This window comes from Lycorma delicatula, chromosome 8, assembly GCF_047948215.1.
Source record: "Lycorma delicatula isolate Av1 chromosome 8, ASM4794821v1, whole genome shotgun sequence".
NCBI lineage: Eukaryota > Metazoa > Arthropoda > Insecta > Hemiptera > Fulgoridae > Lycorma > Lycorma delicatula.
In genome coordinates, this window is record NC_134462.1 from 132917663 (window position 1) to 132941702 (window position 24040).

General features: G+C 26.7%; 1 protein-coding gene across 19 annotated transcripts in view; it reads left to right on the forward strand.

Moving 5' to 3' along the window:
* The window catches only part of LOC142329075 (uncharacterized), a 459789-nt gene that overhangs the window by 410260 nt on the left and 25489 nt on the right, over positions 1-24040 (forward strand). For 17 of the 19 annotated variants that reach the window (XM_075373397.1, XM_075373398.1, XM_075373399.1 and 14 more), the window contains 8 exons: positions 1050-1159; positions 8540-8703; positions 9547-9769; positions 11289-11419; positions 12870-13052; positions 16646-16802; positions 17926-18092; positions 20587-20790. In XM_075373397.1, coding sequence (XP_075229512.1) covers positions 1050-1159; positions 8540-8703; positions 9547-9769; positions 11289-11419; positions 12870-13052; positions 16646-16802; positions 17926-18092; positions 20587-20790 — 1339 coding nt within the window. The remainder of the gene's footprint in view (positions 1-1049; positions 1160-8539; positions 8704-9546; positions 9770-11288; positions 11420-12869; positions 13053-16645; positions 16803-17925; positions 18093-20586; positions 20791-24040) is intronic. The other 2 variants (XM_075373380.1, XM_075373386.1) reach the window with 2 other exon arrangements.

The following is a 24040-nucleotide window of genomic DNA, read 5'->3' on the forward strand; positions in this document are numbered from 1 at the left end:
TTTTTCTTATATTAAACAACTGCAAAGCATATGTTTTTGCTATTATCATTGAATGGTAATTTTCATTTTTTGATAAATACATAAAATTTGTATTTTGTAATGAATAAGATGTGCATGTTGAAGAGGTAGTACAAAGCAGCAATTCAAATGAGTCTGGTTGTGCTGAGAGAGTTTGTTGTTGGTCAATTCTGAGCTCATCAGCCCTGCAAAAGCAGGTTCAGCTTAACAAGCTATCCTTGCTGTTGGTTGAAGTAGTGAGGTTTTACTGTAGCTTGTGCTATTGTGTTAGTGCAGTAATGTACTAGGTGACTGTTAGTTCTTACCAATATTTATATATAATGCTTTATCTATTTTGTTTTTGCCTACAGTAAAAAAGCTAAATATAGCTGCCATGTAATTAATTCATAAATAACTTGATTCAGTTGGTGCCAAATGAAAACATCATACATAAATCAGATTTAAATCAAACATAAAACATAATTTGCCTGTGTAATGTTTGAGACATTCTATTACAATGCCACATGGTTTGTTTATAACAGGATAGCTCTTAAGGTGAATAGAATAAAATGCTGGGTTTCTGCTTTATTTACTTTTACTGACTTTTAGTCAGTCATTTAGGATTGTTTGAAATTTAAAGAAATCATATCTTTAGAAATTTTTAATTAATTGGCAAGAGTTGCAATAATCAGTCAGGCAGGATAATATTTAGTTTTCACCAGCCCAATAAATGTTTAACTAGATGCCATTTTAAGTATTCTTAAAATGGATGAGACTTATATAAACAAACAAATAGTTGTTCATTACTCAGTAACAATATTTTAATTTTATTTATAAAATTGAAAGTTGTAGGGGGTTAATTTTATTTTTTGTGATACTCAAGTTATTAAAGTCAGATTTACTTAATATTTTCAGGAATACAGTATTTTGAGGCATTTCTGTGCGTGCAGTAAATATTTTATATAATTATGAATTTGCATAGGGTATGTTTAATAATTCTATAAATTTTGTATTAAATAAGATTTAATGCATGTGCATCTTTTTTGTACTAGGTTTCAGAAGAAAGGAATGGATGTTGGAGTTACAGATGAATCATTGAATGGTGTAGATTATGAAGAATCATCAAGTTCAAGCGAGGATGAAGATGGTAAAACAGTTCGCAGTAAGATATGATTTATTCTCCAAGGGTGTCAAACAATCAAGCAGGCCAGATATGAAGCATGGTTTTTATTACCTTAATTATGCTATTTGTGCATGCTTTATAAAAAAACAAATCATCACGATTATCATCATATTAATTGCTGATTAATAAATTAAAAATATAAATTTTTATTATTTGACGCTTTAACAGCAGATTTGATTAATGGGAAACTGCAAATAGCTTATTATTTTAACACAGCTTAAAATTTAAATATAAATATTTTAACTCTACTGTTTATGTGGGTTGTTCTGTCTTTATAAAATTAGTTATTTATACTTTTTTTAAATTATTAACTTCATGAATACTTCACGAGTGTGAATTCTCAAAAATATTATCTCTCAAAGGCATATATTCTAGTCTTTAGTACGTAATGGTAATTTATAACTTAAATTAAATTTTAAGTTATGGCAGGATTTTTGAAATTATCCAAGTTTTATGGATAAATAATACAAGCTATGGTTAACGAGAATGATGGTAGGGAAGTGATTAAAAAATCAGGTTTAATAATGAAACATGAAATTTGATAATATGAAGTCAGTGGTAACAAGCATTACAGCTTGGTCTGAAGTTAAGAGTAATTGGCTGTTGTATCTTTCAAGCTGTTATTGATTGGGATTAACTGTACTGTCTGCTATTATATAAAGGAGATTGTCTTCTTCGGGGTTTTGTGATGTTCAATAATTCACAGATTTTCTGTGTAAAATGTGAAAATTGAATTCTTGTGTGTGTTTGCATTGAATTATCTTTTGTATTTGCATTTCATATATATCTACAAGGTTAACAAATGGTTCAATTTATTCAGAAATCTCATAATAATTAATCTCAGAATAATAAACGTTGCATTAAATCCATTGTGTGTGTGTGTATGTATGTGTGTGTGTGTGTGTGTGTGTGTGTGTGTGTGTGTGTGTGTGTGTGTGTGTGTGTGTGTGTGTGTGTGTGTGTGTGTGTGTGTGTGCACATGCACCAGTGTGTGAGACTTTTATTGTACCACTTTTTTCTATTTTTAAATGTATTGTTATATTCAGCATTGATTTAGTATGTGTGTATTCTTCCCAAGTTTGTATTTTTGTAGTTTTTCGTTTGTATGTTATGTTAGTAGGTTGATTTCTTAATGTACTTTTGTGTTTGCATTGTATATTCCTCTTAGTCAGCATTTTATTGTAGACATTTCCAGTTGTTTATTTTTTTCAATAATGTAATATTTTAGTTTGTCTTTTCACTTTCCTTTATCATCATATTTCTTAAATGTTGTTTGATTTGAATAAGTCCATTGTATGAGAATGTAGTTATACTTAGGAATTTTTCTTTGAAGTTATGTAGAGTATTGTTATAGTTTGTGTTTGTAATTGTCTTATTACTAAGACAATAACAGTATTAAGTTATTTATTTTCTTATTAAATAAAAACAGTATCCTTATGAAATTAATGTAGTTTTAAAATTTCTGATGGATTTTTAATTAAAAAAAAAAATAAAAAATAAATTTTTCTGTTGAATCTTGTTTCATGAGTGTTGTTTCTTATAGACAGTTTCTTACAAATTCAGAATATTTTAATTTTTTTAAGGGTAGTAGATAATTATTCTGCCTCCTTTAGAAAACTTTCTCAAAATTTGAGGTAAGTTTGAGTTTTATAACAACAGTTTAATAATATAATTTTCAATATTCTTGAGGTGCTTACTGAGACACAACTTTTTATACTATAATACAATAATCTGCCACTTTTTTTTTGAAGCGAAGCTTCTTAATGCAGGCTTCAAGATGGGGAGTCAACTGAGAAAAAACAAGTATCACATGCTAGCTGATTCTCCCACTGTGCTTACTGTGTGCTATATGTAGATAGCATGCAGTGCTCTGTACATGCTTGGTAACCTCCCTCTCCCACTTTTATACACAACTTGAAGTAAATATTTTTTATGATGTGTATTTCATTGTTAGTTAGTATTTCTTGTTAATAAAAAATTTTATCGTTTGTGTATATTGCTTATACATTATTTTTCACCATTAATAATTCATATAATATTGCATAAGAAGCTTTGCTTCCATCGCATGTCCATGCACTGACACAGTTGTTTTTTATTGATAATTCAGATTGTTTATGTCAATTTCATATGGCATAATGACAGAATTTCAGGAAATTCTGAGGAGAATGGAGAGATTGTAAAATGTTAATCCATATGAACATTTTCGTAGACTTCACCAAAGGTGAAAATCATCATTCACCAAAGGTGAACCTTTTATCATGAATTTCATTGCTCACCTTCCCTTATTCTTTATTAAATATTTCAACCCATAATCATCTGCTACTCAACAAATTTTAACAGATGTGCTGAATGAGTTTTGCTTTGCCACATGTTGCTCATGTTCAAAACGAATAACCTGATGAAACAAATAACCACAATTGTTAAGCTATTTTAACATATTTAATGCTGAGTAACAATCATAAACAGCTTCAATTTAATGGCATCTGTGGTTACACAAATACAGAAAATGGGGAATTTTGAGGTTAGTCACTAGAACCTACTTTCTGGACAATCTTTGTATTTATATTTAGCCTTAAGTTTTATATTATTACTTAAAATATATTAAAATGTTTCTATTTTTATATGGGTTGACTTCATCACCTTTACTTCCTTATTTGTATTTTATTATACTACTATATTAATTTACCTGGCTATTTTTGTAGCGTTTAAATCATGTTTACTGTTTTGAACACAATTGGTTTGAAAGTAATTACAGTTGTAGAATATTGTATGGCTTCAAAACTATTGGTGTGAAAATTTATGGTGTCATGGTGTTCTTATGGTATATGAAGTATTTATTTTAATAAATTAAATAATGATGAGATGGAAATTACAGATAGGATATGTTTATGAAGAAGCTTTATTTTTATTTTTTATTTTGTTTTGCTTAGATTTATATTACAAATGGGGCTTATAAAATAGGTGGACATGATTGAAATATTAAATAATCTCTCTTAAGTTTTATATTTCACCTACTAATAAAAACACTGCTTAAAAGTTAAATAAATAAAGAGTAAATATAATCTTGTTTTTAACATTCATTTGCCATAATAACAGAAACATTTCAAAATTAAGGTACATTTAAAAAAGTATAAAAAAATTTAGTTGAAATCACTGAATATTTTGTTCGTAATTGACACATGTTATATTGACATATTTATATTTTTGTTTATTAAGAATAACTTTCAAACATGATTATATTGAATTTGATGGATGAACCAAATGTTTCAAATGCTACATTCAAATATGGCTGGCATAAGGGACTGTCAATAAATGAACTTCAGTAACCTACTTTTTTTACTATCTCGCTTTATCAGTATTATCTCATCTTTCCTGACATTATTTCACTGCTAACTGTTCTATAGCTCTAGCATTTACTATACTGTACCTGCTGCTTTTTCTTTGTTTTCGTGTACAAGCTAATATGAGAAAGCCTGAGATCAATTTGAGCTAATCTCTTGACAATAGAGTATGTTTGCCGTAAGCTATATAATAGGACTGCTAATTGAAATTAATCTCTGCACATCAAGTAAAATCCTGTTATACAGTGTTAAATTTATCTCACCAACCCAAATGGGTGAACTGTACAATAGAGCTGCTTCACAAAAATTGTGTAATGTCTGTATGGGAAAGAAATTCAATCCCTATTCACAGTACCTACTATTGTAATGACTTCTACAATTTAACATTCTTGAAAATCATTATAATGTATATATATTAGTTTTTATCCAACAACTTGTAACATATCTAATCCTCTGTTTAACTAATGGATATCTTGATTTTTTTTTAAAACTTCCTGAAACAACATTATCATAGTTATAATAAATACATTGTAACATTACCACTAAAGAGTATTTTCGTTTAAACATTTCCCTGTATCCATTTTAGTTAGCAGCAGCAATGTCTGAATGAATAGTAACTGCTTAGAAGCTGAAGGAAGATGTAACAATAAAAATATGTAAAATAAAACTAGTCAAATGTGTTTCTAATAACGTTTTCTCCATTGTGCAACCTAACTTACAGTACTACACAAACACTAGGCATTACAAAATGCATTAAAAGTGAATTATTGGATGTATCTAATGCACTAGATACATATATATATATATATAAAAGAAGTAGGTTGTTTGATGTCTCTAGATGACAGTGATGATGAGATGCACATATATATTATTTTGTCATCAGGTTTACATCAATCTCAATTTCATATTCCAAATAAAAATAAAAAAAGCTGACATTACATGGATTCAGTTTTGTTAAATTGCCAAATTTAGTATCCATACAGATACATAGAACATAGTGAGAAAGTTTGTCTGAAAGGGAAAATATTTCCTGTGCACTTGATTTTGTTGATTGCTCTTTCATTTTTGACTAAATTTTTTGGGGGTTACTTTGAAGTTAAATTTTTATTAAAATGAAACTAAATAGAGATGTTAAAAGGTTTATATTTGGAATAAATTGAGATTAATTCCCAAATTAAAATTGAGGGATCTTGAAATAATTTTAAATCCAGCCAGAGTTTAGTATGTTCACTTTTACAAGAATAGTTTTGAATTAAGAGGATTGAGTTTCTTCATTTTTTTATATTTATTGTTAACTAAAAATTAACTTTGCTTCATTTAAAAAATGTCCTGCTGATCTGCTGTGTATAAAGTTACTCCTTTAAATTTTCAAATAAATAGAAACTAACAGTTACTGAGCTGGTGGTATAGATTATTTTGGAAGACAGTTTGTTTTGTTTGAAAAAAAATTTCAATTTTGGATTTAATTTTAAATTTCACAACTAAGATGTTACAATAAAAATTAATTAGAAACTGCAAAGAAAAAGGGTCTGTAAATAAATATTTAGCACTACAGGACAGAGACGATCATTTTTTTATTTTTAATGAACAATTTATGTTTTGCTATATAAATTATAATTATTGTTAATTCTATGTAGCTTACATTGCAGGAGGTATCAATGATAGATTAAAATTAAAGGTAAACTTTTTCATTGGATTATTATTAAGGAGAGATTGAAGAAATCATATTAAGAAAAATATTTTTTTTATTACTCTCAAACTAATTAGGAAGTGAAATCATAATAGGCAAACAGGAAAATAGGGATGCAATTTTATTGATTGATATTATAAAGCTTCTCATGTTTGGAAAAATGTTTAAATTGGATTGGAATCTGTACTAAAGAATAATGAATATCCTTAATTTTTATATTGTAATTGAAAGAAATTAGAATATTTGGTTTTTATATGTACCTTGCTATAGAAAATTTACTGTTTTTCCTCTGCATTTTGCCACTTGCCTCAATGAATTTCTAAATGTTACTTATTAACTCTTTATGAATAAACACATTCACATACACATACACAAGTTTATGTTACTTATGTTTACTTTTGTTCCGCTCTTGAGTTCATTCACTTCTCACCTTACAAAAGTTTTGCTTGGGAAAATATTTCATTGTTCTTTGTAGAAAAGAGTTGGTGCATTTCAAGGTTACTTAAATTGTTTGATGTGTTACATGTGTCTACTCATCTACTTATTATTTGTAGTTTATCTTTGATGGATACAACAAGCATTTATTAATTAGACATATGACGCATTGTAAAAAAATGGTAAATAGGTTTCACAGAAATCTTAAAGGTATAAAAAGTTTTAAAATAGTAATTTTTATAAAATTATGTATTTGTTTCAGTTTGAGTGGAATATTAATTTTGTTATACCAGTTTTGTAGAGAAATTGTTATTTATAATTAATATTGATTCCTTGAAAAATATATAAAGAATTTCATTTTACTTATTAATCATATCTGTTGTTATTGTGGTTTATAATAAATGATTTTTGAAGTTAATTTAATTTTTGGTTATTATCTTCATCGGTGATCAATTTTTATAGCTTTTTTATAGAGTTATCATAAAGGAAAAGAAAATGTGTTCAGTAATATATTAAATTTTTAAATAAATTTTATGTTTATCTAATTAAGTTTGACACTCTAGAGAAAAATTATAACTTTCTTTCAAACTTGTATTTTATTATAGTTAAATCTTTTAAAGTGAAATTAATTTTCACAAAAAAATATCAATTTATGATTTCATAATTTTATGGACGTACTTAAACATTTTATCCATTCTTATTACTCGTAGAGATGTAATACTTTATAATTAAACAATAATTAAGATTAAAGTTTTAATTGTACATCAGTCATTTATATAAATGTGAATTAATTTAGTTCAAACTTGTATATATACTTAATATATAAAATGCAGATTTCTATTCCTTTAAGTCTATATCTTTAAATTTCTATTAAATCCATCATTCACAGGAGTAATTTAAAAAAGTACCAATTTATTCAAGTATTGAGTACTTAAAATATTTGAGTCCAAATATAAAGTTATGATTTTGGCTTATTTTTATTCACACACATGTACATGCCATATGCATACACACACACACACACACACACACACACACACACACACACACACACACACACACACACACACACACACACACACTATATATATATATATATATACATGCACCTTCATTTATGTATATATACATGCACATACATATAACATCATTTTATCATTTTAATGAAATGTATATTGCTTTTTCATATTTTTGTTTTCCTGATTTGCTCTAAATACCTTTCTTTAAATGGTGCTAAATTATAAATTATAATATTAATTAAACATAACACTACATTTTTAATTAACATATAACATCATTAACACTTTCATGAAACGGTTAAGATTATTACTGTTTTTTAATTCCTACATAATTAACATTGCCAGCATGATGGAAATTGGAGTGTAACATTATAATTTTAATGGGAGATTATTTCTAAGTGATAATATAATGAATATGATGGCATTTAATTATTTTTTAATTGAGGTCGATTCACTCATCACATCAGCTTAAAGCATTTTGTGTGAGAATATAGTAGGAAAAGGTATTATATCTCTGTATGAGTTTTGTGTAAAAAAAGTTTCATATAATTTTTTATTATCAGTTAAAATACATTTTAATTATTTTTATTAAAATTATTTTTGTCAATTTTTTAAAAATAGATTTAATTATGTCGCATAATTTTTATGCTTTTCTTAATATTAGATGGAACATTAAAATATGTAGCATTAAGTATAAGCTTTTAAATTTAATTAAAGTATATAACAGTGTATTTAACTTCCTTATTGAATTTCCTGTTTTTCAAATTTTCTTTATAAATTTGTTTTATTGATTATTGTTTACCTCTTTTTTGTTTATAATTAATTAATACTAATTCATTAATTTAATCGGAATATGTCTTGTGATATAATTTAGAGGATGGAGTAGTTCGTAGCAGCAAACTGGTTGAAAGACCTACTTCATTTGGTAAAATGGAAGATGTAAAACGTACATGGGAAAGTGGTCAAGCAGCACGTAAAGAAGAACGCCGTGAGGAGCGTAAACAAGAAATACAGTCAATTCGCTCTCGTCTCTTTATGGTAAATTTATTTAAGATTGTAATTTTAAATTATATCTATTGATAACAATTTGTCAGTTATTGTTAAATGTTCAGTTGCATTTTTTTCTATTACCTTAGAATAATGTTAATAGGTCTGTGAACTATTACATGAACTGAACTTTTGACAAAAATGTTTCATTTATATGTGGCAGTTACTATATATTTATTTTAATTTCATTTGGGCCTATATTTATTTTTGTTAGAATGTTCAGTAGAAAATGAAAGGCAGAATTTCTAACAGCTGTTGCTAATATGATTTATTAAAAAGACTATGGTTACTGAGTTTTCCTATTTCTTTTATTTGTACTAAATGTGTTTTACATATGCTGTACTTTTAGTTATCTGTTAAATAATTGCAGGATCAAGAATTATGGATAAACTATGCATTGTTTAGTTTTAGTTTTTTACAGCAAGGTGAATACTCTTGTTTGTTTATTGAGGTAATTTTGGACATTTTATAGGACATTGCCTATAAAAATTAATTCTTTCATACTAACTGGTACATACATTAAAAACTATACCATTAACTACATTTTTGGGCTAACAGTACTACTATTAATACTATTTTGATTTTAGATATAATAAATTTGTGTTGTATAAAAAATAATTCCCTGTCTATTCAGGCATGTGTATTGTAGTTAATGTTACTTAAAAAATATCTAAAATTGTGAATAAAAATAACTTGCTGAGAACGAGAATGTCTCGGTCTTTGATTTTGACATAAAATACTGTTCTTTCTATGAGCCAATTATTAGCTAAGTTTTAGCTGTTAGTATTTGATATCGATAACAGTTTTAATTAATTTTATTGATTTATCTTATAGGGAAAACAAGGTAAAATGAAAGAGATGTATGAACAAGCTGTTGCAGAAAGTGAGGGTAGGGGTGGTACTGGTATCGCCAGGAAAGAAGTTGAAGCATTAAAAAGTGATAAAGCAAGAGCTGTTAGAGAAAGATTTGAACGTGGTGAGGTTCTTCCTTCAGATTCTGAAGAAGAAGGAGAGAAGAAATCTAAAGAACAAGAAGATATGAGCATCTTTGAAGCTGGTAAATTAATTATTTAATTTTCTCATAATATTATTTTATACTATATTATATAATATAATATAATGTAATGTGTATATATATATATTATGTATGTTTTTTCTGCTGTTATGTGGTTAAAATAAGGTTTGTTAGCTGCGATACTGTTATTAGCATTGATAGGAATTTTTATATCTACTGGTCTATTCAATAAAATCCATGGCTGGATTGTCTTGAAGTTCTGATCCTCTATTGAGTTTTTAAAATATTTTTCTTGATGCATTATATCATTTGGGCTGTATTAAAATGTTTACTAAGTTTTTTTTTGTTCATGGTCTCAAATCTTAATTTTTATTTTATTTGAAAAATAAATTAAATATCTTTCATTTATACAAGACAAACGAAAATTTTAGTAATTTACACAATAAAAAAATTTATATCAAATTTTTAAATGAAAGATATAAATGAAAGAATGTTTTTATTGTGTATGAATGTTTGAATCTCTTGATAAGATTTTTTTTATAAAATTTATAGTCTACAAATTAAATTAAGATAAATTACTATTTTTACTCAAGTTTTTAAATTTTAAAATCAGACTAAATATTCTTGAGTTGTATATATTTCAGTGAAAAAAAACAATTATATTGAAATTTGAAGATTTAAATTTTTTTTATTAAGGTTAAATTTTCTTGTGGATTGAACTGATACAAGCCAGCAGAGGGTTTAAATTCATTCTTACGCTATTGATATATATATATTTCATCTCAGATAACAAAATAACCACCAAACACAGTTGCACAATTGTTATTTTGTTGTTTGTGGTTAATTGGCACATTGATCAGAATGGTGAATTTTTTGAATTTTCAAAAGCTTATATGTATATATATTATCATACTAATTCTTATAAGGTAAAAAAATTCTTCCAATCTAATAAGAGAATTTGAAAATAATGTTATGAAGTGTTACAATATTAAAAAAAATCTTTTCATTAAAATATTATTTTAAATAAAGTATAATTTACTTATTTAATTTTTATCTTTGTTTTTAGAGTTGCATATAATTTTATTTACCATATTCAAAGGCATATTCTTGCTGAAAATTATAATAGTGAATGGTAAAACAATCGTCATTGTTACTTAATTGAATATTCAGAGCCGTATTTATCTTTTATTTTATTCATCTTGCAGGTTGAATGCTAATGTGACTAAATGTTGATTCATAACATATGTAAATATATATTTTATTTTTTATAATCAAAAACCCACAGTTTGGTACAGAGGAATATTAGTCTTATAAGTATTGACTTTATATATAATAATTAATACTGTACATAAACTTAAGGCTTGTGTGTGATATATGTATTTACTTTTAATAATATAGAAACTTATTGTACTAATAAGTGGTGGTGTGTGATAAAATTAAAGTACTCTAAAATTTGTATTTTACCTGTACATTTTTGTACCGTAATTATGTATCTTTTTTTTTAATAATAAATATAATTTTATTTTTTTAAGTTTAAAATGTTAGTATAATTTTATTTTAGGTATATCAAAGAAATCAAGAAGTTTATTTTTGGAGATGGATGCTAATGTCGCTAAAAGTCAAACAGCTATGCCCCTTTCACCAGTATCACAACCTGTTAATAATATTGAAGGGCCTAGAAGACTTTCAAATGTAAGTAAATGATTTATTGATGTACTGTTGTTATTAGATGAATATTTTTGTAGCAGATGGGTATATTAACTTGGTTGTAGGTTATATTTTGAGTTTTCGGTTGTTCTGTTGAAAAGGTGCAGTATTTTTATATTTACCAAATTTGAAATAATTTAAAAACTATGGAAAAAAATAATTTACCAATTAATTTACCAAATATGAATTAACAGTCTAAGAGGATTTAAGATAACATAAATATTTTAATATTAATGTTATTAAGAGAATAATATTTTCATGAACACCAAATTGTATTTAAAAAATACATGTAAAAATCTTTATAATTAATTTTTTACTGTGAGTGAAAGTATTGTATTTTCTTAAATTAGCATTAAGTTAACTTCAAACCAATAATTTAAAAAAAATGAATTTTTGAAAGTAGGTCATTTTCTTCCTCTTCGATCTTAAACACTTTAATGGGGTTTTGAAGACAAAAAAAAAGTCTCCCTTAATAGGAACAGCATCGCATCAGTATAAAGTGGTCGCGTTAGTCCTCTAAACATTATCTAAAACTTGTCTGTAACAATTTTTGATATGACCAAGCCTTGGAATTGTAAGAAGATGGGGCTTGTCATATGCTAAACAAGTGAAACTTTTTTCACATGCAACCATTGTTGTATTGAGCAACAATTAAAAGAAATAATTAACCATCAGAAAGTTGAAAAAGTAGTTATTAAACTGGCTGAAAATGGTTATTCTATAATTTAAAAAAAAAACAAACTATGAATTAGATTATTTTGTTTTATTTACCCATAATCTTATTAGGAGAATCTTTTGTGATTCATACATCATAGGGAACTGAAAGTTGGTAAATCTTTTAAATATTTTACATTTCTAACATTCTCAGTTTGTTTAATGATATTTAGAATTAGGCGCGATACATAATATTAAGAACAGATATAAATAACATTTGGCAGTAATAAAACAGAACTTGTTAGTTGAAAGTTCTTCAATTTTAATTTTTAATTATAAGTCATTAATGTAGTAAATTCAGTGTTAAGAATAGTTAATTTTATGTTCTCAGGCTCAGATATTGGAATATAAAAGGAAATGTAGCCAGCATTAGTGTTGAAACTCCCTCAAATATTGCACCAATTTAAATTTAATTATTTCATAAATTATTGATGGTTTATCAATATATATTTGAATTTGTGAAAATATTTGTAATTTTCTATTGCAAATTGAAATTGCTCTATTAGTAAAGTGTAATGTAAATTTAAACTAGATACAATATAAATTCTTAGAAGTTTCATTTGTCTGCTTGGTTTTCATGATGAACTGATTATTTATCTAATTAACAATTATAACAGAAGACTGTTGAAAAAAATAGTCTGGTTTTTGTAATTTTTTATTTCATATATTTAGTAATAGAAAAATTTACTAAACATTAATAAATTAAAGATTGGGTATTCAGGTATCTAATGCCAAGCGTCAGGTATCAACAGAAGATATTGTACGATCAAGTGATACTTTAGAAGATGTTACTGTACAAACTGCTGATGTATCATCAAAATTTAAATTCTTTGAAACATATAAAGCACCAGAGAAAGAACGAAAAGCATTCAGAATTACTCCTCCAAGAGAGGGACAAGTCAAGGTCAATTTTGAATTTTTTGAGTATCTGTGCTTTGCTGATTTTATACTAAAAACTACAAGCATATAAATAAATACTTTATTCAAAGAATAAAGTTTTTAAGATCGTATGCTGTTGCAGTATTTTCTTGAGTGCTTATTGTGTTGTGTTTTATTAATTTGTATTTTATCTATCATCTGATCTTTTTATAAGTTTCCATTCATCTTTTTTAAAATGAAAATAATTTAAAATCTGTATAAATTTGGTTTTTGTCAGATTATTTTTTAAAGATCAGATATTTTTGTTAGGTTTAAATAAATTAATATTTTTAGTACCGGTAGTCAAAAAATGTGTTAAAAGTAAAATATTTACTTTTAAAAAAAGAGTCCGTGAAAAGAATTCACACACTATCTAATTTTTGCTAAGCTAATTCCACAAATCTGTAGAAAATGTAGTAAACTAAAACTACATATACAATAGGTCAATTTATTGCTGTCAGCTGTGTACATATTTTTTACTTAAAAGTAGTATCTTAATTAAGTCTCTATATAACTAGCGCATGTCATTCCTGAATACTTTTTGATGCAAAACAATTTATTTATATTCAATAAATTAAATTCTATGGTACAGTTTAATAATAAATTGTGCAGTGATTTTTTAAATAGACAAAAAAGCAACATTTGTTTGTATTTCAAGTGACAGTTATTCGACCATAAAAATAAGCAAAAAAAATGTTTAGGAGTAACTAACAATAACAAATCCTTTTTTGCATTGTTTATGATTTTATTTTATATACTGTTGTTTTAGTGTCCTGATAAGCATTTTCAATAAAAATACAAAAATAGTGGAATGTAAGTGATGAGAGAATATTTTTTGACAATTTGTGGCAGTATGGCTAATAAAATTGAGAAATATGCCAATTCCTGAACTTTGGAAGATTCTGTTGTGTTGTAAGGTTATGACAATATGAATATTGACTCAATAATTTGTCACTGAAATGTTTAATTTTATAAAAGTTTTATGTAGAAAAGAGCAGATGATGGATAATTATTATGTTGTTTTTGCAGTTAACTAAAATGAGTGATCAAATGAGCCATTTTATTTTATTTTTATCCTTATTAAAAAAAATCTCTAATAATACTGTATGATTTTATGTATTGTAACTTCTAACACTCAAAATTTTTGTGGTCTTCCCTAGTTAACCAAAATCTTTCTTACTTTAGTGGTATTGTTGGAAAGTACTGTTTATTTTTTTCCTAGTTTTCCTATATTTTGTTATAATTGTATAATTTTTGGTAAGTCACTTTAGTGTGTTGACTTTTTTTTTTGTACGCAATATGTATTTTTTGCTTTGTGAATTGTGTAAGAATATATTTGTTTTAAAAATAGTAATCTTTAATGTAAGAAATTTGAATATTCTGCTAAATCTTAATAGTTTTATGATTCTATTTTTACTTTTAGTATGCGGTACATCAGATTCAATGAACATTGTAATATCATTTTAATGTGTATTATTGAAAAATGTTTTTTTCAAAAATCATATTTCATAAGAAAAACTTATTGTAATGGGGGCACCATGATTCAACTTCTGGAAAATTTAATATATATTCACGTTTCACATTCCCCAGACCCCAAAACCACAGTCAATTCAAAAGTTTATATATATACATAACTGCCATAATTTTCTACCAATTCTACCACTTTCAAATTGATACATAAAATATAACAACCCAAAATCTTGGTTGAGTTGTTAATGAGCAAAATCAAATCATGACAATGGAAATGGGGGCCCTTTTTTAAAAAAAAAAAAAAACAAAATATTGCTATAACTTTCTTAATAAGTAAAAATCAAACTCGTTTAAAGTTCCTACTATTCTTTGGATAAGGGCCTAAAACTTACCTAAGTAAAGCCTTTTGATATCACCAATCATTTGCCAAGGGGGTGGAAAAAATGGGGTTTCGAAGACAAAAAAAATCATATCTTCCTTAATAGGCACAGCATCGAATCAGTATAAAGTGGTCGTTAGTCCTCTAAACATTATCTAAAACTTGTCTGTAACAATTTTTGATATGACCAACCCTTACAAAATCTTGGAACTGTAAGAAGATGGAACTTGTCGTATACTAAACAAGTGAAACTTTTTTCACATGCAACCATTGTTGTATTGAGTAAATTTGAAGTTTTTTTCACACCGGTGAAATCTACATCCACCTTCCGGTATGGGAAAAGGGGTTTTTTTTTTAATGTGTTTTAGTAGTTTATTTTTACCAGTGAATTTTTAAAGATTCTGGTTCTAAATATTTTATTTTTAAAATTTAATTTAAAATGTAATATATTTTTTAACTTTGAGTGGATCTTGCTGATAATTTTATAGCACATTTAAAAGGAAAGTGAATATATCAACAAGATTTTTTTGTATTGTTGGAAACAAAAGTAACAACAAAAAATGTTGTAATTTAAAAATAAAATTACGCAATAAAAAAATTTCTGAAATAAAAAACTCTTGTTGTGATAAATTACTATTTTTAAAGTTATTTCTGATTAGATAATCAGAAATTTAGATAAATATTTAATTCTTTTGATTTTATATATTTCTACAACCAGTTTTCCAGCTTTACCAGGTGTGTGTGCGTGTGCGCATGCATGTGCATGCATGTGTGTGCACACTTGCTCGCGTGTGTGCTAATGTGTATAGGCAAATGCAATTATTGCTACCAGCTTGCCAGGTCTGATATAGCTGCAGAAGTGCAATATGTGTAAATGTACTGATAAACATGTAGTCTGGAACAGACTTAGGTTGACCACGCCTGAAACATGTTAATTGAAATTCAACCAACAAAGAACACCAGTATCTGCAGTCAAATTCATATAAAAGCAGTTGCATTTGCAAGGACCCAAATCTTAGAACTCTTGACTTAAAAAATCAGCTAATTTTGCATGAGAAGTTTAACCACCAGACTAAACAGCCGGTTATTTTTTCTTATCTGTTTAAAACAAACCAATACGTTAAATTAAATTGGTCATATCTAGAGATATATTTTGTTTTGTTTGACACCTTAAGTTAACTTATTTGGTGGAATCTATTTCCCTATTACTCATATGTGAAATGGTTGGTGGTTAGTTATACTTAGGAAATAATGATACAGAAGAGAGGCTTAGTTGCAGGTAAAAGTTTTTGTTAAGAAAAATTCTCTTCCATTGATAAATTATTAATAAAGATTGGTGAAGTCTTGCAATGCTGCATTGCTTGATTAGAATACACTAATTTAATGTTTACTTAATGTGACACTTTATCTCTGTTACTGTTGTGGTGTAACCATATCCAAGGGATAGCTTGTAATTAGTAGTGTTTGGTATTTGATTTATCATTTTAATTTCCATGTTTATTTAATGAGAAACTTGTTATTCTACTTGGGTGACTTTTTAAGGATTAATTACATTTAAAAAAATTTAAATAAATGATTTTTTATATAGATATTTACTTTAATGTATGGATATTATTTTATAATCTTTCATTCTTTATTGTAAAAACATAATTATAAAATAGTTAATGTTTTATTTATACGTATATAAATTTCAGATATGTACTTATTTATATATATTATACATTTTTCAGGCTGAATCCCCTGATAGGGAGATTTACAGAGATCCAACAATTATTAGAAGTGATGACAGAGTTGAAGATGATTCAGTGATCAAAAGAAGCCAAACTACATCAAAAATGTTGTCTATATTCAGACAGATGGAGGAGGCTAAAGAATCAGTTCCAGATGGTAAGACAATTTCCTTTTTATCAGTAAATAATTTTTGAGATATATGAGGCATGTTTTTAACAAAAGAAACTTTCATATGAATATTTTTTCTACATATTCGTCATTAATTCCAGTACATTTTTGCTACCGACTTTTATTTTGCGCCTTTTGTTTTGAATTGAACATCTTAGTTTTGTAAGAGTTTCACAGTACTTTCGGCATTAACAATTCTTCCACATTCTAGGAATTGAATCAGCAATATCCTTCGGTGTCCCAAAAAACCATAGCCACAAGGTTTTTCATTGAACTTTCTTGCTTAAACTTTTTGGGCTTTGGGGATGGTGATTGCTGCCATCACATTGATTGCTGTTTTGTTACTGGTCACAACATGTTTCTGTAAATCATCACCTTCACTTTTGTAGCATTTCAAAAATTTTTGAGTTACAGCTTCTTTGTATTTTTCAAAATTTTTGGTACTCGACTGGAACACAACTTCCTATAACCCAGTTTTTTCAGTTAAAATGTTGTAAGTTACTGATCTCGAAACAAAAGGAAATTCAATCGATAATTGAGAAATGGTAAGCTTTTTGTTTTCATGGATTTTTGCATTCACATTTTGTCAATTAATCTGTGATGACAGTTGGGCGATCACGACGTTCTTTTTCTGCAAAACCAACTACACCATTGGTGAACTTTATCTTGGCACATAACCTGGGTCCATAAACATAACAATTTTTCTCTATGAATATCGGCAGCAGATTGTGGTTTTTCGCTAATAGATAAATTATTAATCACACTTCACAACTTGTAGGATTATTTATTGTAGCACTCACTTCAGCCATACTATATACAGCAACTAATGTGACTGTTAACCTATTTTTGCAAACAGATGATGGTTTATATAAATAAACATGCTATACTATCGCCATCAATTTCCTTCGCATTTAATGGCAGTAAATTGAAAGCAGCCCTTACTTAAAAAACATCTCATATTTCAAAGTTCTGAAATATTTCAAAGTAGATCTGAGAATCTACTATTTATTTTCTGATCATTGTAGGTGTTGGTATTTATTTCTTTGTGATATTTAATTTGAAATACTAAAACTGTTGTAAAATGATTTTTTTTTCTTTAATTTTTTCCCAGGTCCAAAACCACTGAAAAGATTCACACCACCTCCAGATTACAAAGAAGAAGAATCAGGTACTGAAGAGGAAGAAGAGAGTGAAGAGGAAGAAGAAGAAGAGGAAAGTGAGGAAGATAATGGCATTGTTCGTGCATCTGATAAGGTTGAAGATGAATTCCTAAAACAGGTTTGTTTGTGCTTTTATTTTTATTTACATTTATTTTTGTAATTTGTGTGTAATGCAAAATTTTTGTCTCTAAATTAACAATAAACTCATTGCATAAAAATTGGGCTCTAGATGACTGCTATAAATTTATTTTATTAAAATGGAAAGTGTGGCATTATAATTCTTCTAGAGAAAGTGATATATAGAAAATGATTGTGTGTGTGCGTGCGCACACACACACACACATATACACATTTATATAGTTTCATTTTTAAAGTTCAGTTTTTATCTTGTGTTACGGGTTTTAAAGTTATTTTTGTTTTTTATTGTTTCTCAGATCAGTAAATCATTCAGAAAGATTTCTTTACATTTTATGATTTTGTCTAAACTGGAAAGTAATCTATTTGTTCTTTACAAGTAAAAAAGTTCTAAGCAAAGCCTTGGCTAAAAAAACAAAATTAAGATATTTTTAGTGAGGCAGTACTGAAAAGTTATTTCTTACATAATAGTTCTGTATATATTGAAAATAAGGGAATAAATGAATAAATAACTATTCAATTTAGTTCTGAGCTAGTACTCAACCTGAACTGTGACCCTTGGCTGAAATAGTGAGGATTGATTGAAGTGGGAAGAAGATGCATATAGTTAATTTTGTTAGTTGGAAGAGGAAAGTATTCTACAAATTCATGATTCTTTTTAAAAAAATTGAACTTAAGAAATTTGACAAATTTTTATGATTTTATGTTTTGATATAAAAAGTCTTTTCTTTACTTTGTCGTGAAGTTGATACAACTTCCCAGTTTGATATATTCATGGGTTAGGGAATTAGGTAGAATTTTTTGGTTTCTGAGAAATACAACTGCTAAGGATTTCTGAAAAATATGCTCTGGGAAAGGTTTTGAATAAAAAAAAATTGTTAACATCAGTCTTTATGTTATAAATGAATACTCGAATTCAGCATGCTTTGATTAGAAATCTTTGCCTAAATGTCAGTAGCCTTTTGAGATCAGTTTTTATGATTCACTTTTCTCAAAATGGTATGAGTCAATGTCAACATAAAAACCATTAAACCCTAATGCTTGATACATCTTATATTATATGTCTACACGTCTTATATTTGGCTATTTTATAATTCTGTTTTTATTAGAAGCTTGGTTTATAATTAGTACCTTCACTTGTATCAGTTATTTAGGAATTTGATCTGATATAAAATTTTTATTTCATGCATTTATAAATTTTTGTAAAAAAAAAAACCAAAATTTTTTTAATGATATGCACAATAATAAATTCTAATGGTATTTCTTATTCTTGTATTGATCCATAGTGTGTTAATATTTACATTTTGATGAAATAAGTCATTCATTTATTTTCATCAAAAATTTATAATCTATAGAAAAACTTTACAGGATTATGAATTGTAGAAAGTTAAAAATTATTGATGCACTAGGCAGAAAAATGCAAAAAAAACAATGGAAATTTATCAAAACTTAATGTACTAATCCTTTTAGTAAAATATATGATGGACTGCTGTGGCGTAATTGTTGAATAGGGTAAAAATAATGAAATTAGAGTTAAAGTTACAGTAAAATTTACCATTATTCAAGCCAGTCAACCGAACTAATTTTAATTTTGAGTTATCAGAATTAAATTTTGATTCTTTATCATGGATGAATTCTCCTACACAAGCAGAGGTTACTTTTTAATGTCAGGATGATGTACTATATACATTGTGGGGTTTTCTTGATTCTAGTTCCATTACTATAATTTGGTAATTTTTTTAGTGTTTTATTGATAGAGATAGGCTTAGATTATGATAACATGTTTATTCATTTTTTTTGTAATTCAGACATGTTTAAAAAATTTATCAAGGTGAGGGTCCCAACACCAGAGTGTTACTTGTAATTGAAGGGTGTAAATTAAAATGTCAGTGGATAAAGCCATGTTTATACATAAGGCACAGCATTTAGTACATAATACATTTAATACGCTATTTCCTAATAAAGGGATTGATTAATTTGTTTCATATTAGCTGATCGAATCTGCTTTTTGTAGCTGTAATTCATGTAAAAAAAATCAGAGGTACCAATTTAACTTGTGTACATTACAGAAAATATTATTTGAAGGGCAGACTATCACTGACATTTTGATGTTGGGTGTACTTGTTCTTCTTAGGAATGGATATGCCATTTTTTAATGATTAGTATTTTTAAGCTTCCTCAACTTTCAGCTTGTTTATAAGTATTTAAAGTTATTTTAAGTTTTTTTTAAATATTAGAGTTTATAAATATAATTTTGGAATTTCATTAAAATTTATAGAAAGTGAGATTTAAAGTGTACGTGTTTACCTGCTTCTTAATATTATTCTTATTGAAGAATAATTTTTTGTGTGGCATGTGATTGATACAAATACCTATAAATATTTATTATTGAATAAATTTAATTTAACCTTGCTTTAATATTTATATCAGTATTTTTAATTCGTATATAATATGTTGAATTCATTTTTCTATTTTAGGCACAAAATGCAGCAAGAGCAAAAACACTTAAAGAAAAGTTTGAACACTGGGAACCGGAGAAGCAATCAAAGAATAATGCTATTAACATGCTAGAATCTGACCAAGCTAGTCTTGACTCGACAAAGTCCTTGCGTGCTCGTTTTGAATCTTTGAAGTCTGAACAACCCAAAGAGAAAGCTAGACCGAAAGTTAATCGGTTTGTGGTGAGTCTTTCAATTTAAAATTACTTTTTTTGACTTCTTTTATTTATAATGATTACAAAGTTTAGAGTTTAATGAGGTTTGCAGTTGTTGATGTACCTTTATGATAATTAAATAAAACTGATTGTTTTATTGATTATAATAAGGTTTTCAATCGATTTGAAATTGTTTTTCATTATTATTAATTTATATAAAGAAAATTGTGCTCTATTTTAATATCATGCATGCAGTTGTTTTTCGTATTTTTTTTTGTTATTTTCAGTTTATTGCATTGTGAAATTAAAAGAAATGTTTGTATTGTATTGCTCTTCCTTTTTACCATTACTTAAAATATAAAATTATTATTTTATTTGATAGTTATTTACTTTTATAAGAATACTTATTCTTCTTAATTATTATGGTTATTTTAATGGTTTCCTTTAAGAAACTTCTAATTCTTTTTTTTCTTTTCTATGTCATTAAACCCTTTATCCATTTTTTACAGCTGTGATTATTTTTTTTTTATCTAATTTTAATTGTTCATCTAATATCTATTGCATACAACCTAATTTTGTACTGTAATTTCTTTCTTGAGCATCATTCTCTTGAGTTGTGATATACTACAAATATTGTAGGTATAAGTTTATTTCTTCAATATTTTCTGTTGTTTTTTTTTTTTAATTTATAATTGAAAGTGTTCTAATTTTTATTTTGTTAATTTTTGGGCATCAATTTCATTGTGTCTTTAGTGAAACTAAAGTAGTGTATTTAATTTGTAAATCTGTACTATATTTTAATATAAACATTAGTATAATAGTACAACATAGATACAGTATAATAATTTGGCTCACCGGTTGTTCATACAATTGTCATTTTACGTCTGAAATGTATTTTTACACTTTTTAAAACAGCATTTTAAAATAAACAATAAATCTCATCATTTTTCCCTTTGTTAAAACAAGAATTTAAGTATTCTAATGCAGTATATATGTAGGTACTAATCATATCACAAAATAGTAATTATTATATTTCTAATATAATAATTATTAATGCTAATTTTTTTATTGATGAAATAATTAACAAAGTTAACTATGTTGTGTAGTTGATTCCAGTTTTTAATTTATATGATTGATTTTCATTTTTACTGAATATTAATTCTCAGTTTATATTATTATATTTTACTGACTTTTTTGCATGGATCCATGCAATCCATGCATGGATTCTTTATTGCATTGTTTGTTGAAATTGCAATAAAAAGATGTAAATCTCATCATTAAAAAAAACCTTTTATAATAATGCATACTTTGAACTTTAAAATTGGTAAAAAAAATTTGATAAAAATTGAATGGCTTTATTAGTATTAATTTTACTAAAACAGAAAGTAGAACCTTATTTCTGTATAAAAATTGATTTGAGAACAAAATTGATTTGTGTTTTTGTCAGGTTGTTGATTGTGTTCGGTTTGGTACTATAACAATTTATAATATATGATAATATACCACAATTTGATGAATGTTGTCAGAGTTGCAAATGTATTATTTTATACGTATTATAATATCAGCTGTTGTGTAACATCTGATTATTTATATTATGTTCATATTTATTACTTTTTGTTTGATTATACATTGTTATAGAAATTGCAGTTACACGTAGTTTTAATTTTGTATAACAATAATCTTTGTGAAAACACACACATAATATTACAAGTATAATCTATGATAAATGAGTCTTTTTTTCTTCTTTGCATGAACTATCTGAGATAACAATTTTTTGATAAGTGGAATAATTCTTATGTTAGTTCACCATAAGTGTAAGCATTGTAGAATTTATTAAAGTCATTTAAAATAACAGGTTTCTTCATTGGGATGGAAAACTATTGCTGCCATTTCCTTATTTAGTACCTTATATTTACTATTAAGTTAAGTTAGAAAGTAAAATAAAACACTTAACTAATCGTAAACTGTTGAATTAATTAAAAATTTTCCACATGCTTGTTAAAGCAGCATTAATGTTAAAAATTTGTTAAAGCAGTAAAATGCAAAATTTGATTTGTGCTGTTAAATTGCAGATATTTTTCATTGTAACATGCATTATAATGAAACAGAATATTCTTGTATGCAAAAAATGAAAAATGTGATGCAGCTGTGTCATGCTCATGAATGCTACCAACGTATATATATAAATATGTCTTTGTTAGTGTGTGTAATATATATAAAAAATATTAAAATTTTCTGTCTGCATTACAAATAGAATCGTGTAATGATGCATTTTTAAACTCTTTCTTTCAACATTTTATGAAATATACAAAATTAAGTAAGGTCTGTTTTAGATTTGCCACCTACATATGAATGTAAATAAATAGTGCTTATGTAATTCAGTTATTTCAATCAGTAGTCAGCTGTTAGAAATAATAGTTTAGCCATTTTGTTGTTGTTGTAATGAGTGCTACAATTTGTAATTCTGCCAAGGATGAAGTAAAAGGTGAAGGGTTTGATGGCAAAAAAATTCTGCGGCCAAAATTCGCAGGAAAATTTGTGATGTTTTCAGGTAAAATATTACGAGTGACGCCTAAACTAAGACAATGGCACGGCACCATTCATTTTGAGAAATGAGAACAAATTTACGTGATGAAAAATGTAGCATCCACTGTCTGTGATAACAGATGATTTGATTTAAAAAGTGGACAAAACAATTAGAGAAGTGCTTTATCATGTCACAATTGTTTTTGATGCTTTATAATCTTTAATTTATGAAGTTTTGACTTAAAAAATTGGGTTACAAAATAATTTGTGTCAGGTGGGCGCTGAAGATGTTAGCAAACGCATACACAAGAAAAACATCTTGCTACAACGCATCATTTTTTCAGCACTATGAGATTGAAGAAGATTAATTCTTTAATCACGTTACCGCTGAAGATGAAACCTGGATTTCTTATTTGAATGAGAAAGAAAAATTTCTAAAGTCATCTCCTCGACTGAAGAATTTCTGACAAGAATGTTCAATAATAAGCTTAATGTTTTTTGGGACAAAAAGAATATCTTGCTTGTTGAATTTAGTGGTCATGGAACTACTATGAATGCAATGGCAATCATAATTTTTTAAATATATAATTTGAGACATTAAAATCTTAGAGATTTCTATCCTGTGGGATTTTGTTAGTATGGCCACATATGAAAATCAGACTCTGAGACAATTGGAACATTTTCATTTATCCACCCTATAGCCCCTGACTTTTCTTCCAGTGATTTTATTTTTTTCACCTGAAACAGTAGCT